General features: G+C 41.0%; 1 protein-coding gene across 1 annotated transcript; it reads left to right on the forward strand.

Annotated features, from left to right (window-relative positions):
• Positions 1–1,187: 1,187 nt before the first annotated feature.
• On the forward strand, positions 1,188–14,961 carry ZNF518B (zinc finger protein 518B). Its single transcript, XM_050895994.1, has 2 exons — positions 1,188–1,220; positions 8,588–14,961. The coding sequence occupies exon 2, from the start codon at positions 8,796–8,798 to the stop codon at positions 12,036–12,038; it is 3,243 nt and encodes a 1,080-aa protein (XP_050751951.1). The 5' UTR covers positions 1,188–1,220; positions 8,588–8,795; the 3' UTR covers positions 12,039–14,961.
• Positions 14,962–18,162: the final 3,201 nt, after the last annotated feature.

An 18,162-nucleotide genomic window follows, 5' to 3' on the forward strand; every position in this document is an offset into this window, starting at 1 on the left:
CTGTTAACAGTGTTTTCTTATGCTGCTGATCAAAAGATGTAACAGACTCTGAGAGTAACATCTCATTTTGGAACTAAAAAATTCATAGTTGAGAGGATTCTTTTTCCCAAAGTTCCCTGTCTGATAGCTTTAGCTTTCCTTTTCCTTTTTTGTGACCCAAAGAGCCTATCCCAAAATCAGAGATCCCTGAAGATCCGTGTTGATGCCTAGACAATGGTAAGGATAGGTCAAGCCCTGTTTCCAATCATTCCAGTACAGAATTGATCAGAAGATGTAGCTCAGTTGTGGTTCCTCTTATCACACAGAATCCATGCTAACAGAACAATCAACAAAACAGAGTTTAACTTTGAAGTCATGTGCCAAAAAGCTCCATTTTAAAGACGCCATGTGGAAAGACTTTGGGCCCTATGTTAAATATGGTTTCCTTTTTAAGCATAGTGGTTAGATACTGCAGTGACATTAAAGGTACTTTTAGAGGGCATGATGCTGGCAGTTAAAATCCTTTTTTCTCCCTTCAAATTTGAGTAAGAACAGTTTATTTAAAGAGAAATTTGGATTTTATAGGAAGCATCTGAAAATATGCAACTACTACGTCACCGTGCCACTTAACTGAGCAATCCCTGTGAAATGTATGCCCACGCCATATACAAATAAAACACGGTGGTATCAGGGGTAATGTAGAGAGATTATTGGGAACAACAGCTCTTCCTTCGGCCTGTTGTCCTGTCAGAATCTTTGAGGGACAGCCAGCAGGCAACAACCCAACGGTACACCTTCTTACAAACCCTCACCTGCCAACTTGCAGGTCTTTCAACACCAGCCCAGCTTCTTCCCCCACGGCTCGTAACGCATTCCCCGCGCGATGCTGGGTCCCACACGGGTGACAGGTCCCCACGCGGGTGCGGGCTGCGCGCCCCGGGGCTCCTCGAGGTGTCACCTCAGCGCCGGGTCCTCCCCCGCGGGGCCCCCCGCCAGGCCGGGCCGAGGTGCGCAGCGCGCCTGCGCCGCCGCCGCCGCGCCCGGGGCGCCTCAGTAGAGCTCTACACGGCGCCGCCGGCGGGAGCGGCGGTGCGGCGCTGGCCAATGGGGCGGCGCGGCGCCGCAGCGGCCGCTGAGGTCAGTTCCGTTGCCGCGGTGGGCGGGGGGCTGTGCTGAGGCGGCGGCGGGGCGCTCGTTTTCGCCTCGCCCTCGCCCTCGCCCTCACCCTCACCCTCGCCGGGGTAAGTACCTCAGGGCGGAGCGGGAGGGCGGGAGCTGCGGGCCGGGGAGGATGAGGATCGGCGCTGCGTTTCTTGTGCGTCTGGAGACAAGGGGAGCCCTGGCGGCTGGCGGGGTCTGCCCCTGAGGGAGGCAGCCCTTTTTTCTCCTCGTCCTCCTCCGAGCCAGGTAAGGCTCCCCCACCCTCGGCCTGTGGCAGCCGGCCCAGCGCCGCGGCTGTCGGCTGCTCGCCGCCGCCCTGCCTGCGTGCCCGCCCGCCCGCGCGGGGGGCCGGCGGTCCCAGCGGCGAGCGCGGGCTGCGGCCCGGCGGGCCGCGCGGTGCTGCCCCCTGCGGGCCGGCGGCGGCACTGCGCGGCGGCGCGGGCGGAGCCGCCTCCCCGGCGGCGGCGGCGGCGGGCGGAGGTCTGCGCGGCCTGCGGAGGGTCCGTCACCCGACCGGCCGCCTTCGCCTGGGCAGCGGCGGGGCTCAGCCTGCGGAGACGGGCGCTGAGCGAGAGAGGCCTCTCTTCCCCGGAGAGGCGGCAACACTTCTGCGTGGGTGGGCTGGATGCCCAAGAAAATGGGATTTTTTGGTGTTGGCTGGCGGGTGTTGCTGTCTCGTGGACGCCATCAGGCTGCTTTAGACTCCTCTGGACTGTAAAGCTGTTGTCTAGGTTTGTCATCTTGGTCTTCTTCCTGAAGAAAAGAAGCTTTCGGGTTAGTAACTCTATTACTGAGCAAAATAGATCATCCTGTATTTTGTATGTAAGTTGTGTTCTTTAGAGTATTTGGACGTAAGATTTGCTTAATTAAATCCTACATTAAATTTTGTTGCAAGAGAATCTATCATAAAAAAGTATTACATTGGACACTTAAGATAATTTAGACGTATAAAATGACTTTGTTTTCTTCTAAATAAATGATCTAGTGTTATCATAGATGTAGCCAAAGTGTCCTGCAATACACGTTTAATAAAAGAAGTCTGTTTTGTTATTAAGAAGACTAATTGTATTTGACAGGATTTTGCTAGCATTCTGTTCTGCATTGTTACTACAATAAATGGTTATAGTCAAGGCCCTTTTCTTGCACGTACAGATAGGATGTGGCTAATTCTACAGATTTAATTCCTGCTAGAAATGAATTTTAGCATCTACATGAGTGTTTTGAGAACTGGGTACAGAGGGATATGTACTTGTAATGGGACTCTCCCCCCTCCTCTCACATTTTCTTCAATGCCATACTTCCTTGCTTTATTGCTTACAGGCCTGAAAGCTTAGAATAAGGTAATGCTATTTACTAGTCAGTATGCTTTGGATATACAGAAAGATTTTGAAAATGGTTGTAAATTGTGTGAAGTGATGAAGTGTGCAGCATAAATTTAAAAAGTTGATTATACATGTAATGATAAACAACTGTATAAACATCTCAGAGCACTCTCTAAAGTACTACTTTTGATACAGTAGTTATTTGAGAATGCCATGCTTAGCTTATTGCAAGACCACCAAGCAATTGAATATGTCAGAAATGTGTATCTTTCAGATACAAATAAAGCTAGGCCTCAGTCCTAGAGCCACAGAGAAGCAGACCTCCATTTCAGTAGAATACTGTATAGTCCATATATGTACCTGACTTCTTACAATGCCAATAAATGTCAATAAATTGGACAATTTTTCACCTATGCATTCTAAAAATAGTGATTTAATTGGTATTTTGCATAACTATATCATAGGTAGCAAAAATTTTGAATGTAATTAATTTTTTCTGTAGAGTGAAATAACTGTATATTTTATAATAAAAGTAAGCTCTGAAAACCTGGTGCATGGTCTTTGCTCTTAATTCTCTGCATTGACATTCCTTATTCATGTAGATGGAAAAACTTCATATGAATTTCAGATAAAAAAAAGTGTTATGACTGTGTGATTAGCTGTTATTGTGAAACAAAATGTCTTTTTAAGAAGAAATAATTGTAGATAAAATTTCTTTGGTGTATTTGAATAGTTTGTTTTTAATACAAAATCAATTCTTTTAATTAGTACAATGTGTTATACTTGAAGCACCTTGAATCTCTCCCAGTCGTCAGGCCTAAAATTAATGACTGATAATTGTGGCTACATAGTTGGATCAGTTAACTCTGCATAACAGAGATAGTCAGTTGATGTTAAATGGATAGTATATGGCATATACATAATTGTAAAATACAGACAAGGTAATTTTAAGCTTACACAGAGATTTAAGTTTTTCATAGAGACTCAAATTTTACACACTGTATCTTCCTGATACAGTGATGCACAGTGTCTTCCAATTCTGTTTAAACTTTTCTCTTAGGAGACCACTTATATGGGCTTTTCAATACCAAAGCAGGCCTTGATTGTTGGCTGCAGTCTTCGAACTTAGTGTGCGAGAGGTGTGCGCTTTGCTGAAGTAAGGTCTTACTTATTTGATCACATATGATAAATGCATGCTGCTTATCACACCCATTTCATTGTTATAGCAGCATATAATTTGAGATAAAAAAGGGAACTGAAACATTGGAAAAGAAACATTTTTCTTTGAAATGATGAACAAAGTATTAATGTGTTTGAAGTAAATGGAAATTTCAGGAGTATAGAATAATGGGAAGACACTGGCAATTCCTGTCTGACAGTGGCCACATCAGTGGTTTGCAATCTACTGCAGTGCAAAAAAACTTGTACTGGATGAATTTGGCATAGTCAGGCTGCAGAGGATGTTTCTGCCTATTTTTCTTGTTTTTAATTGGTCTTTGTTTTCTAACCTTTATGTAAATGTGATACCCACTGTTTGGAACACCTTTTGACTCCTGTGGATCTATTGATCTCTGTGTCTTGAGCAGCAAGGTTCAAGTTATACTAGTGTTGTGTGAAAGGTGGGAATATTTCCTTTTATTAAATGCCCCACTTTTTAATGTCACTGAATTGCAGATGTTTGGTAGAAGGAGTGAATGAGAAAGTTTGGTTTATCTTCCTTCTGTTGTCCTTTTTCCATGTACCTCTAAGTTTCTACTTCCCATTTTTTTCAAAATTAGGGCCTCTAAATTTTTTCGATTTCTCCTAATTCAGGTACCTTATTGTATTTCAAAGTATTTTTACAAACTTTTTCTGAATCCATTCCTGTAAAGACAGGGACTGGTATTGATTTTAACACTCCTTGTATCTCTTATTCCATTCTTCATCCATCCTGTTTTTGTGTTTGCCATTCAGACTCCTTGTCGACTTTCAGGTTTTCCTTTAATGATATCTTTGGAGTGGTCTGTGTACTCTGCATTTCATTGTAACTTGAGAAATCGAGTATGTATCCTTTAATTAAATCGTCTGAAGCATATCCCCCCCAACCGCCCGCCCCCCCCCCCCCCCCCCCCCCCCCCCCCCCCCCCCAGTGTGGAGTGAATGGATGATGGATTGCACCACCTCTCTGTGTACATTGATGGTCTCACTTTTCTGAAGTAACCAGAAAAAGCAAATAGTTTTTTTTAAATATAAGAATGGAATTACAATGTACTTTTGGGCTTGTTTTATCCAAAATAATGATAAAGTGGACCTGTTTGCATCAAAACTTTTCTTGTTAACTATTCAGCGTTCAGGAAGGATTGGTGAAAAAATAGTGAGGCAACAGCACTGTCACTTCAGCATCACCTGGTTGTTCAGTTCTTTTTCACCTTGTACTGGGTCTGGCTGGGAGGGAGTTAAATTTCTTCATAGCGGCCTGTATGGTGCTGTGTTTTGGATCTGTGGCTAAAACAGTGTTGATAACACACCAGTGTTTTGATTGTTGCTGAACAGTGTTTGCACAATGACAAGATTTTCTTTTCCCTCCCCTCTCTGCCTCCGCTGCAGTGAGTAGGCATGGGGTGGGCAGGAGATTGGGAGGGCACACTGCTGGGACAGCTGACCAGAATTGGTCATGGGGGTATTCCATACCATAACACATCATGCTCAGCAATGAAAACTGGAAGTAGAGGAGGAAGAAGAAGGGGAGGGGGGGGTTGGCTTCCAAGGTGGCTGTTGCTCAGAGACTGGCTGGGCATTGGTCTGCTTGTGGAAGGTGCATCACCTCCCTGCCTCTTTCCTTCACCTATTAAACTGCCTTTGTCCCGACCCTCTGGCTCTTTTTCTCCAGTTCTTCCCCTTCCTACTCAGGAAGGGGTGGGGAGCCAGCGAGCAGCTGTGTGGCTGCTTGGCTGCTGGCTAGGATAAACCCACTGCACATCTGAAATGCAGTTGCAGTAACTCCAACAACATTCGAAACTTGGATTCTAGCAACATGGTATTTGTCACAGGTCTGAATGAAAGCTTGGTTTTGGGTTTATATACCTGTCGTGGTTTAACCCCAGCCAGTAACTAAGCACCACGCAGCCACTCGCTTACTCCTCCCCTCTCCCAGTGGGATGGGGAGGAGAATTAGGAAAAAAAGGTAAAACTTGTGGGTTGAGATAAGAACAGTTTAATAACTAAAGTAAAATAAAATATAATACTAACAATAATAATTAAAAATAATAATAATTGTAATGAAAAGGAATATAACCAAGAGAGAAATAAAACCCAAGAAAAGACAGGTGATGCACAATGCAATTGCTCACCAGCCACTGACCGATGCCCAAGCAGCGATCCGCCCCTCCCGGCCAACTCCCCCCAGTTTATATACTGGGCATGACGTTCCATGGTATGGAATACCCCTTTGGCTAGCTGGGGTCATCTGTCCTGGCTGTGCTCCCTCCCAGCTTCTTGCACACCTGCTTGCTGGCAGAGCATGGGAAACTGAAAAGTCCTTAACTTAGGAAAAGCGCTACTTAGCAACAGCTAAAACATCAGTGTGTTATCAACAGTATTCTCACACTAAATCCAAAACAGAGCACTGTACCAGCTACAAAGAAGAAAATTAACTCTGTCCCAGCTGAAACCAGGACAATACCTATTTGTTTTCACTTTCATATATAAAGCTATTTGAGTTAGGAAAGTTCAGAAGGATTGCTGGCCTGTTCTTTGCATTACCTCTGTTAAATTTTTCTAGTGTCCTCTTGGACTGAGCAGCCCAGATCTGTCTGGTAAATTGAAGCGTTCTTAAATGTTTGACAGTGTTTCTTGTACTTTCTTACTCTTTAAAGGTGGTGGATCCTTTTTCCATGTTGTCCCATAAGGTGAAGTTTACAGTGTTAAAAAAATGTAAGGAAACTGTGTTTTTAATACTGTTTTTTGTGGTCAAGGATGTTGATGGCATAAAGTGCTCTATGCTTATCTTTTGGTCAGTTCCTATGGAGGGCAGTTTCAGTATCAATGGATAGCTGTTAACAGCAAAAAAAGGCAAATACTGATCTAACTTCACCCTTTCCTTTCAAATGCAATTTTTGTTCGTTCTTAAAGCTGTATAGAAATCTTCAGAACATCTTTGGTCTGGACGTTGAGCTTATCAAGAGCTCTTATTATCTTTCTGCTGACATAAAACAGTGGATCTCCTGAACATAGGCCTACCATCACACTTGTGTGTCAACAAGGTTCATCTTAAGTCTAAGAAGGGATACTAGCAGGGGAAGAATGGTCCATCTGAGACTACCAGAAACATTTGTTTTTCTTTCCTCTTTAGAATCTGGATAATAGAGGGCGTAATGTTACCAACATTAGAATTGCTTAAAAAAAAGTCTTCAGATGATACAGTAGACATATATACTTTCCTCCTTCCTGGGATGCTGCCGTTGATTTGTTTTTCACATCGGGATATAGAGGTTTTTCACATAGGGATGTACAGCTGTCTGCATTGCAGTGAGACGAGATTACTACGGTCCTAAGAACTACCTACTGAGGAGTTTTACAGGTGTACAGCCATCCATCTGCTGAAGAGTGAAAAGCCCATTATGTTGTCCCTAACCAGTTTTCTAACTTATTTTTACTGTTGTTTGAGGTTGCATCAGTATACTTGCTCTTTGCAGAGCCCCACCTTTAGGGGCAGCATTCCTATAGCAGTTAGGGATATTGGCAGATGGAGCACAGGGAAACGCAAGAAAAACTTTCTGGATCAGATGCTTACTCCTGTCAAGCCATTGTGGAGATGTACCATAGTGTAAAATTTTCTTCGTTCATGTAGGATTATTGTAATAGGATGCTACTTAGGTGATTTCAGCACTGTGCTTTTGGAGCCCAAATCAGGCCCTGCTCTCTGTAGATAGACTTGGAGAGGAACTGGATTTCAGAAGCAGAAGCCTTCTGTAGGATGTATTGAAATCTGAAGGAATCTAGAAATAACCTCGTGAAATAGGATCTGTACACGAATGCAGATCTGTGCAACAGTATGCCTATAAGTAAGAATGTTTGAATAAGAAAGATGTTGAGTAGATTTTACTTGTTGCTGTTAGCTTTAGACTTTGTTTTGCTTTATGTAATATCTCAAAAGGCTAATTTATTTGTTTGTTTTCCAAATAACGGTGGTCTCAGTCTTGGCAAAAGCTTAAAGGCTGAGATCTTGTTCATGTTAAATATAGAAAAGAGACAGTAAGAGTGCTGGAACCTGTGGGGCCAAGTACACTACACAGGTTAATGTGGTGGTTTTACACTGATACAACTGTTCTCCCTCTGCCTTCCGTTGCATTGTTTATTTTGCTTGATTGACACATTCTGTATTATCAGGATGGAGTGAATTATTTATATGCTTGTCCACATACATAGAAGTGATTACACTGTGATATTAATAGAAGTGAAAGTAATTAATTTTGCAGCCACAGATTGTTTTGACTTCATTACTTTGAGAACATGTGAAGTATAAATCACATCTTGTTATGAATTAGTGTTCAGGACTGTTTGGATCTGAAACATTGGCACTGATTAGAAAAGAACTTCCTTCTCTACTTCAGGAATTTCCATGCTAACTTAAAAATCCTTATATTTAAAAACAAGCTCATAGTTGCCTGTTTCTAGCATCCATTGTAGTCACTCTCCTTTTTCCTTCTGGGATTCACAAATGAGTGGCACTTGAAGTGTTTCATAATATCTTTTCCTGAGTTAAGGGCTGTATATGAATTGAAATCTCATTCTGCTGCTCAGTTCTGTTACCAAATGTCTTTCCTGTTAGGCTTATAAATACATTTCATAAATGTAAAATTTTCCATGAAATGGAATAAATAGCATGAACTCTTTAGGTTTTGATGCGTAGCAGATAATATTATGAATTTATGAACATTTTGAATAAACATTAAAGGATTATTTGAATGGGTATGTTTTGCGTAGAGTTAATGGTTGTATGTGCAGAATACAATCAGTGGTATATTAACAGTAGACTTGCGCTCTGTAATTTAGCTGTAGTCCACTAATAGTTCAGTTCTTAGTTCATTGTATTTTAGTGATCAGTGAATCGTAACTGACTTAATCTTCTGCTTTTTATTCTTTAGTGCTGCAAGTTGATTGAATAAAATTAAGAACATGGAATATAATATGGATGCAGTTGCTTGAGCACCGTTTCTTCCAAAGTGTATATTCTGCAGATTGGTGGCCTGAATGATTGATTGATAAGCAGCACACAGAAGACTAACATCAAGAAAACATTCTGTCTGTTGCAGCTGTGTTTGACAAAACTGGTGCAGAGTCACATCTTCTGAAATGCAGTTAAAAAAAATGAGGGAAATTTTACCAAGACTGTACGCTGGCCAAGTTAATGATAAAAATAATTCCTTAACTACATCCCCAAAGCAATCTTCTGAGGATAAAACAAATCCATCAAAAGGGGATGATGACCAAAACTGCTGTTACCAAGGGACTGAGGCTGAGAACAGTAAGTTGTCACTGATAAGCTGTATAAAATGCAGAAGTGTTCAGAAAATTTCAATGCAAGATACAGAAAAGCATAAGAAGCTTGGGTGGACTGAAGACAAAAATTTCATCTGCAAGAAGTGCAGTCATATTACACCACCAGCTTTCCATTTTGTTCCTGAGGGTGCCAATGCTGTAGACTTCGAAAAGCGTGAAAAAAAATCCCCAAGTAAAACCCAGAAAGCATTTAAAGTTAAAAACTTTTTGCCAGGTAAATACTACTGTGATAAATGTAGATTTTCAACAAAGGATCCTTTACAGTATAAAAAGCATGTAGGTCAACATGAAGAAATTAAATTTATTTGTTCCCACTGCAGTTACATATCCTACACCAAAGGAGAATTCCAGAGACACTTGGTGAAACACACTGGAACTTTTCCGTATCAGTGTGAATACTGTGAATACGGTGCTGTTAGACATGACTATATAGTAAAACATACGAGAAGAGTACATGAAACACCCACAAAACGGCTGTCAAATACTATCATAAACCACAAGCAAAAGAAGCCAAGTCAAAGCACTTTATTTGAAAAGCAGAAATATGGTAAAATTCCTTTTCAGAATGAATTTTCAAATTTGTCTTCAAATATGGTTTGTGAGATTCCAGATAAAGCAACTAAAACAGTCTGTTCATCTCATGATGTAGAATGTAGTGTAACCACCGTATCAGTCCAGGATAAAACAATATTGGAGGCATCTGAAATAAGCGTATGTGAGAATCAAAGTGTGGAAGTTGAGGTTTATTCTCCAAAAACAGAGCCTTTACAACCTGGGATGCCTTTAACAGTAATTGCACCGTCTGAACTTGTAGTTCCTTCTAACTGTTTAGCTCAGATAGTAGAAATTAAAATAGTGAATGGTGCACAACAGCTGGTTCTTAAACTAATTCCTATGAAAGAAGCAATTTACAAACCTGTGAATGGTGCTGAAGAGGAACTTGAGAATCAAGGTATAGAACGATCTGCAGAAGGGAAAAAAACATCTTCTGTGTCTCAAAATGAGTTACTAACCATGGAAGTGAATGTAGACAAATTATCTAGTGTTAGTAACCAGCTTAATTTGGATAGTACATATGACAAGAATTCTGAATGTCTTTGTTTTTCTGATTCTCAACTCTCAGACTGTAACTCTGTATCTATACAGAGGGAAGATGCATCAAAATTATGCTTTCATTTGGTGAAAGGTATTGATGTCCATTCAGGTGTTATAGAACTTTGTTCTCCATCTCTGGTGATGAATACTACTGAAAAAAAAAGTGATCTTAAGTCCTCAAGGTGGGAAGTAGATGGAAAAAATGACTTACATTATGACTTGTATTGTTATGAAGAAGGTGTGGATATACCCCCTCCAAAATATGCTGCTATTTCTGAAGATAAAAGTTCCAAGAACATTTCAGTAGAGGCTGCTCAGAAGGGCAAAAATTCTTCTGCAGTCCTTAAACAAAAGGATACATTGCCTCTAAAGAGGGATGACAAAGAATGTAGGAGTCTGCCAGTCAGCTCTACAGAAACACATTTAGCCGGTAAGGGTTTTGATAAAAAATCTGTTACATCTTCTGAAGCAGGAAAAAACTTTCATGTCACTAAAACTCCACCTTGTAAGGACATGACTTTTGGCTTTAGCAAAGTAAAGAGAGCTGAAAACATAAGTCAAAAGAACAGTTGTCTTCTGGAATCATTAGAACTACAGAAGATGGAAAATAAAGGCAGTGCTTTTGAGGGACCTGTTATTTCATCTGTGTTTTCTCTTAGCTCTGGGGCTGAAAACGTTCCAGAGGGTGTCAGATGGGATGACACAACATGCAATAAGAAGTCAGCAACATTGCTGTGTAGAAAGATTGCTCAGCTCATGTCTGCTGCTGAATCTAACATGAAATCCATGCCTTTGAGATGTCAAGCTTCTAGTAAAAAGGTGCTTTTCCCTCAAGAAAATTCAGCAAGCTGTGAGAGAGTTGTTCCTGCTACTGAAGTGGAACAGTGTGCGTCTTTGCCTCAAGTGCATAGTGGAAATAGCGTGATTAGTAGCGAAGAACACAGTAAAGATCACTTGCTTACATTTGCAAGAACATCTAAAAGCAGGGTAACTAAAAACTCCCATGTTGCTACTCCAGTGTTTATCCCCAAAGGGACAATGCTGAGAGTGCTGAATGCTACTAGCAGTCAAAACTCAAATGGAATAGAAGACAGGAGTGAAACATCAGCTCCTTCTGCGTATTGCAATGAAATGTTTCTGCCTCGCCCGGTTCCTGTCAGTGTTTCTGAGACTCTTAGCAGTCATTTGCCATGTTTGCCTAATCAGAGTGAACTGAATGCTGAGTCCCGAAGTATATCGCTCAGGCAAAGACCGAAGCGAGAGGCAAGTGTTAAAAATATTAGCAAACAAACTGGTGTACTATTTCAGAAAAGCAGTGATGTGAGTAAGCAAAGCAAACCCTATTCAAAAAGTCAACTAGGTCCCAAAAATAAGGCAAAACAAGCAGGCTTCAGGGAACTTCCTAAGAGGAAAACAAGAACTCAGTCGGAAACCAGTTCAAGTTCTGACATGTCGTATCTGTTGACAGCAAGACGTCTTAGGCTTGTCCCTCTGAGAATGAATCAGTTGATAAAATGCCCTCGTCGTAACCAGCCAGTTGTGGTACTAAACCATCCTGACGTTGACTCGCCAGAGATAATTAATGTCATGAAGGCTATCAACAAGTATAAAGGTCAAGTCCTGAAAGTAGTTCTGTCAGAAAGGACAAGTAGTTGTCTTGGTGTCAAACGTTACCGAAAGCGTCTTACTCTTCAGAATGTTGAGACAGGAAACCAAGCAAAAAAGCAGAGTATGCTAAAAATGAAACTAAAAAAGACCCATAAAAACAACTACCAGGTGGTGGAAACTTCACCAGCTGAAACACTTCAGTGTCTGTTTAAGTGTTGGTTTTGTGGAAGAGTATATATGGACCAAGAAGAATGGATAAGTCATGGACAGAGGCACTTGATAGAGGCAACCAAGGGTTGGGATGTTCTTTCTCTTCCAGCAAAAAAGCATTAAGTGAGAGACTAGGGGAGGTTTCCCCTCTTATTTTTAGTGAGTGCCACTAACTTGCTTGGAAAGGAAGATTGAAATAACTGCTTTATTTTGCCAAAAGGTCTCTACTGTTAGCAAAGTGGAAGAAGAAAGCAGAGTTATAGAGATACAGAGAAGCCAATAGTGAGGATTAAGCACTACTTTGCACTCTCATGTTTGAAATTTGTATTGGCGGTCAACTTAATCTGTTCCATAGGAGAAATTTGAAAAATATTTGCTATGCAAACATCTTTCTAGTTACCATTCTCTGTGCTAGGATACTGCGCTGTAACTGGTTTGTGCTAGGTCTGTATGGATTAAAATCTTAGACGATGAGATCTTTGTAAATTTAACAGGGTTTAGTTTACTTTATTACAGCATGGTGTTTCAGAGGTCGAGCATATGTGTACTGAAAAGCACCTTTGATCCTCTGTGGGCAGCAAGTGTATATCATAGGTTTTAGTGGCAAATTAAGCACCATGCATAAAAAGTAATTCTTAAGTGCAAGTACTCTGTTTCAGTGAAACAAAACACTTCTGCTGACTTCAGAGGAGATACGAGGGTGTAAATGAAGAATCTGTGGGATCAGAGTTACTCCCACTAGGTCAGATAGCACTAAAAAGTTTGATTTTGTTTAGTACTTAGTCGTTACCTAGCCTGTATTGCGTAGATGTGAGAGAGCAGAACACTGTCAGCTTTCTGTACCATCTTTGTTCTGAACAGGCAGAGCTGGCGATATTATCAGGCTTGGAGCAATAGGAGAGAGAAGCTTTTCTCTATATGGTCTTAAGGCTGTTCTGAAATGTAAGGAAGTAGTAGCCAAACATAAACCCTTTACCACCATGTGTGTGTAGCCTGATAGAAACACATTTACAGAATTGGGCATTTGGTTAGAACTCTAGTCGGTGAGTTAATGCTTATTTACAGGGGGAACTTGCTGAAGATGAAGACTTTGCAAAATGAAAAACCATGTTGCGCAGCTTTTACATTGACAGTGTTGAACCAGATTTTCAGTGCAATCTTTCATCCTTCTTAAGAATTTAGATGTTGTTAGAATATATTTTTTGTAGGCCTCAATTCATACAAGCATGTGCCTAGTTACATATTTACATCTAACATGTATCTGCTGACTTCAGTGCAGTGTAAACATTGCTCAGTTGCTTAAACACTTTCCTAAATCGGGGCCAAATTTCAAGTTTTTAGTGAAGAAGAGGTATGGATGATACTGAAGTCTAATGTTTCTGTACATGAACAATAGATGTTTTTCTTCATCTTGTCAATTTTAAATCATTTTAAAATCATATAGAATGAACTATATTGAAGCACATATTTACAATTAAAATAACTTCTTACATTTTTACAGATAAGAAAATCAATACTGACTCTAATGCTGGATGTGTGTTGTATGTTTGAACTGGGACTGCTCTTGAAAAACTGGTAGTTCCTAACTCTTTCACTGTTGGTGCATTTTTGTAAACAGTTTAAGCTGGGAATTTTTTTAATATACTCCAGCAGATTATACATTGTTTTGATAAAGTATATATCATATCTGCATTGAAATGTAAATATTTTAAAACTACATCTAACTGAGGCTTGTTTCACATTGCTTTCCCATCATTTTGCAATACAGTGTTAAAATCCTTCAGATAGTTGGTGCTTTAAGTCACATCTTTTTCATCATGTACACATGGAAACTTTTTGTATCATTTGTATCACACTAACCTACTCCACAGAACAAACTTCCTTTTGTCTGTTTTGTCAATAATAATGAAATGACAGTTCTCATTTTGTATTCAAATGGAATTATATTTTTTTAGATGGGTACACTAGAGGGGTTTTTTTCACTTCATATGCTTTGATGCCAAACCTAACAGTACTATTTGCATTTTTGATTGTGAAAATAGCTTCCATTTTAAAATTCTGGCATATCACATATAATAAGTATTGAAATTGTTAACATAAGAAAAAAACATGGTTAAAATTCCTCCTTTGTTTTAACTCCTTCAGTCCAGGTTACTGTTTGAATTAATTTTGTTTCTGTAGAAGCTACTAAATAAATAGTTTTGAATTTGCTTCGTAAGAGTTGTCACTGGCAAAACTGGAACATTCCCCATGAAAGCTGTACTGGGGAGGGACGGAGGAAGTGTTGCTGCTCAGCTTTATAAACTCTAGGTGGTTTAAGTATACTAGTAATGCTTGTCTTTTGTAAGCAAGTTTACTGTTTTAGTAAACATCTGCAAAGCTTTGTATATCACTGCTATAATCTGCTATCTAAATTGTTAAGCTGTGTTTTTTTCATGGGTTTAATTTAGAAAACTTTTTTTTTGTTTTAACATGAAAACCTTTTGTAAGTGAAATTGTATGGTGGCTATGAAACTCTTAAAGCAGATTATGTCATGCATCTTTTCCTTTTTATGAGCTCTGCCAAACTCTACTTAGCAGCTTCTGATATGTTGATTTTCGTTCTTATTATTAGATAATGTCATGTCAGAATAATGTCCTTCAAGTTTAACAGTCTTAGTGGTTCGAGAGAAATAATTATAATGAATGTTCTCACATTTTGGTGCAGCATTAAGAAATAAAAAGGTTGCAAGGAAATAACAACCAACTGCCAAATTTTTTTTAGAGCTAGTTTGTGCCACTACATATTACATCATGAATTGGGTTGGAATGTCATGTTTTGGGCTTCAGTGTTTTTATTCTTCTTGTTCCTGTTCTGTAAGGATAAAGTAACTGAGGTTGCTTTCTTGGTATATTCCAATTACCTAGTCAAATTTCTGAGTGTGCTTAGAAAGGAAGATAATGGATGCTTTGCAGAAAAATACTCAAGTTTGCCTTTCATATTTATAATGAATTTAGTTAAGCCTTCCATAACTCAAATTACATGAATAAATATTACCATATTTTTTGCTGGAAAAAATTTCACCTTCTCGTCTTCTTTGATACACACTGGAACATGTTTTCTTGCTGAGTGTGAAGCACATCTACTGTTCCTGCTGATGATTTTTATCTCTATATTTGCACATGGTATGAATTCAAAGGGGCTGTTTGCATAATGGTCCTACTATGTACGTGTTCAAAGGCTCAGATATGGAATACAAGTATCTGCTACTTAAACTAAAGGGTAAGTGTTAGTTAAGTAATAGAATTTACATAATCAAAGCTAGCTTTATAATCTCCACCTATGAGCATCAGCTGACACCCACTGAATTCAGTGGCTGCTGAGCACAGCTTGTTGTGCAAACATGCACACATCGAATGAAATTGTTAAACAGTGAGTACTCAGATAAACAGCATTTAATGTGTATTTTTAAAAGCAAGAATATTTGTTTTATATGACTGTAGTATGCTTTATTAGGTTTTGCTACTAACTGAGTGTCGTGGTTTAACCCCAGTCAGCAACTAAGCACCACGCAGCCCCTTCCCCCTTCCCTTCCCAGTGGGGTGAGGAGGAGGAAAGGAAAAAAAGAGTAAAACTCGTGGTTGAGATAAGAACAGATTAATAACTAAAGTAAAATATAATACTAACAATAGTAATAATGAAATATAATAATAGTAATGAAAAGGAATATAACAAAAAAGAAGGGGGGGGGGGAGAAAAAAACCAGTGATGCACAATGCAATTGCTCACCACGCGCTGACCGATGCCCAGTTAGTTCCCGAGCCGCGATCCACGCCTCCCGGCCAACTCCCCCAGTTTATATACTGGGCATGATGTTCCATGGTATGGAATATCCCTTTGGCTAGTTCGGGTCAGCTGCCCCGGCTGTGCTCCCTCCCAGCTTCTTGCACACCTGCTTGCTGGCAGAGCATGGGGAATTGAAAAGTCCTTGGCTTAAGATAAGCGCTGCTTAGCAACAACTAAAACATCAGGGTGTTATCAACATTATTCTCACACTAAATCCAAAACACAGCACTGTACCAGCTACTAGGAAGAGTTAACTCTGTCCCAGCCGAAACGAGGACAATATCCACCCCTTATTCTATACCATTTACGTTATGCCCAGATCCCACACTTTGATACATTTCCAATTAATCACCATCACTTTTCCTGTCTTTTAATATATACATACAGATATCATTCCCGCGGTCTATGGGCCATCTCTACCAAATGTCTGTTGAGTTCATTCAGTCCATGACTTTGGGCTCCATCTGTTGTAACAGTCTGTCTGGGCAGGAGTTTGCTCAATCAGTAGAACAGGATTGGGCTTCGGTGTGATGTGGCGGGCAGGTGACATTGGGAGCAGCAAGAGGATGGTGTGTGGTGTCGGATTGTTGCATGCTGAAGTCAGTCCTGGTTCCATCACTACTGCACTTCACTCAGTTTTGTCAAAGTTCATTCTTCATTAATCTAATCTTACTGTAATACCATTAATATAGCATATAACAATTATAATGATGATGACAATGCAGTGGCAGGGTTATACAGCAATTAATATCATACAATTTAATCTATTGGCTGTTCTCACCTAAAATCAAATCCCCTTGAGGCACACATCGGACTTCCCCATCCTTCCGCATCACCCACCAAGTGCACCCAGGCCCTTGAGCAAAAGCAGTCCCACGAATGGGTTTGCCTTTGCCTGAGGCAGGAGTAACCGAAACTGTTTTTCCTAGCATATTTTTTATGTGCACTACAGGGACTTTATCCCCTTCTACAGTACGTAAAAGTTCTGATTGGGCAGGGCCAGCTCGATTGACAGATCCTCTAGTGTTGACTAACCAGGTAGCCTTTGCTAGATGTGTATCCCAATGTTTGAAAGTTCCACCACCCATTGCTCTCAATGTAGTCTTTAACAGTCCATTGTATCGCTCGATTTTCCCAGAGGCTGGTGCATGATAGGGGATGTGATACACTCACTCAATGCCGTGCTCTTTGGCCCAGGTGTCTATGAGGTTGTTCCAGAAATGAGTCCTGTTGTCTGACTCAGTTCTTTCTGGGGTACTGTGTTGCCATAAGACTTGCTTTTCAAGGCCCAGCATAGTGTTCCGGGCAGTGGCAGGGGACACAGGATATGTTTCCAGCCAGTCGGTGGTTGCTTCCACCATTGTAAGCACATGGCGCTTACCTTGACGGGTTTGTGGGAGTGTGATATAGTCAATCTGCCAGGCCTCCCCATATTTATATTTCAGCCATCGTCCTCCATACCAAAGAGGCTTTAACCGCTTGGCTTGCTTAATTGCAGCGCATGTTTCACATTCATGGATGACCTGTGCGATAGTGTCCATGGTCAGGTCCACCCCTCGATCACAAGCCCATCTATATGTTGCATCTCTTCCCTGGTGGCCTGAGGTGTCGTGGGCCCACCAAGCCATGAATAATTCACCCTTATGCTGCCAATCCAGATCTACCTGAGCTACTTCAATCCTGGCAGCCTTGTCTACCTGTTGATTGTTTTGATGTTCTTCAGTGGCCCGACTCTTAGGTACATGAGCATCTACATGACGTACTTTCACAACCAGGTTCTCTAGCCGGGCAGCAATATCTTGCCACAATGCGGCAGCCCAGATGGGTTTACCTCTGCGTTGCCAATTACTCCGCTTCCATTGCTGCAACCACCCCCACAGAGCATTTGCCACCATCCGTGAGTCAGTATAGAGATAAAGTATTGGCCATTTTTCTCGTTCAGCAATGTCTAAAGCCAGCTGGATGGCTTTCACCTCTGCAAACTGACTCGATTCACCTTCTGCAGTTTCTGCAACTTGTCGTATAGGACTCCATACAGCAGCCTTCCACCTCCGATGCTTTCCTACAATGCGACAGGACCCATCAGTGAACAGGGCATATTGCCTCTCATTTTCTGGCAGTTTATTATACAGTGGGGCCTCTTCAGCACGCGTTACCTCCTCCTCTGGCGATATTCCAAAATCTTTGCCTTCTGGCCAGTCTGTGATCACTTCCAGAATTCCTGGGCGACTGGGATTTCCTGTTCGACTTCGTTGTGTGATCAATGCAATCCACTTACTCCATGTAGCATCAGTTGCATGATGTGTAGAAGGGACCTTCCCTTTGAACATCCAGCCTAGCACTGGCAGTCGGGGTGCTACTAGGAGCTGTGTTTCAGTACCAACCACTTCTGAAGCAGCTCGAACTCCTTCATATGCTGCT

This window comes from Gymnogyps californianus, chromosome 4 (genome assembly GCF_018139145.2).
Source record: "Gymnogyps californianus isolate 813 chromosome 4, ASM1813914v2, whole genome shotgun sequence".
Taxonomy (NCBI): Eukaryota; Metazoa; Chordata; class Aves; order Accipitriformes; family Cathartidae; genus Gymnogyps; species Gymnogyps californianus.

Excerpts from the sequence above, each read along its gene's own strand:
- ZNF518B (XM_050895994.1), top strand. The coding sequence starts at position 8,796 with ATGCAGTTAAAAAAAATGAGGGAAATTTTACCAAGACTGTACGCTGGC.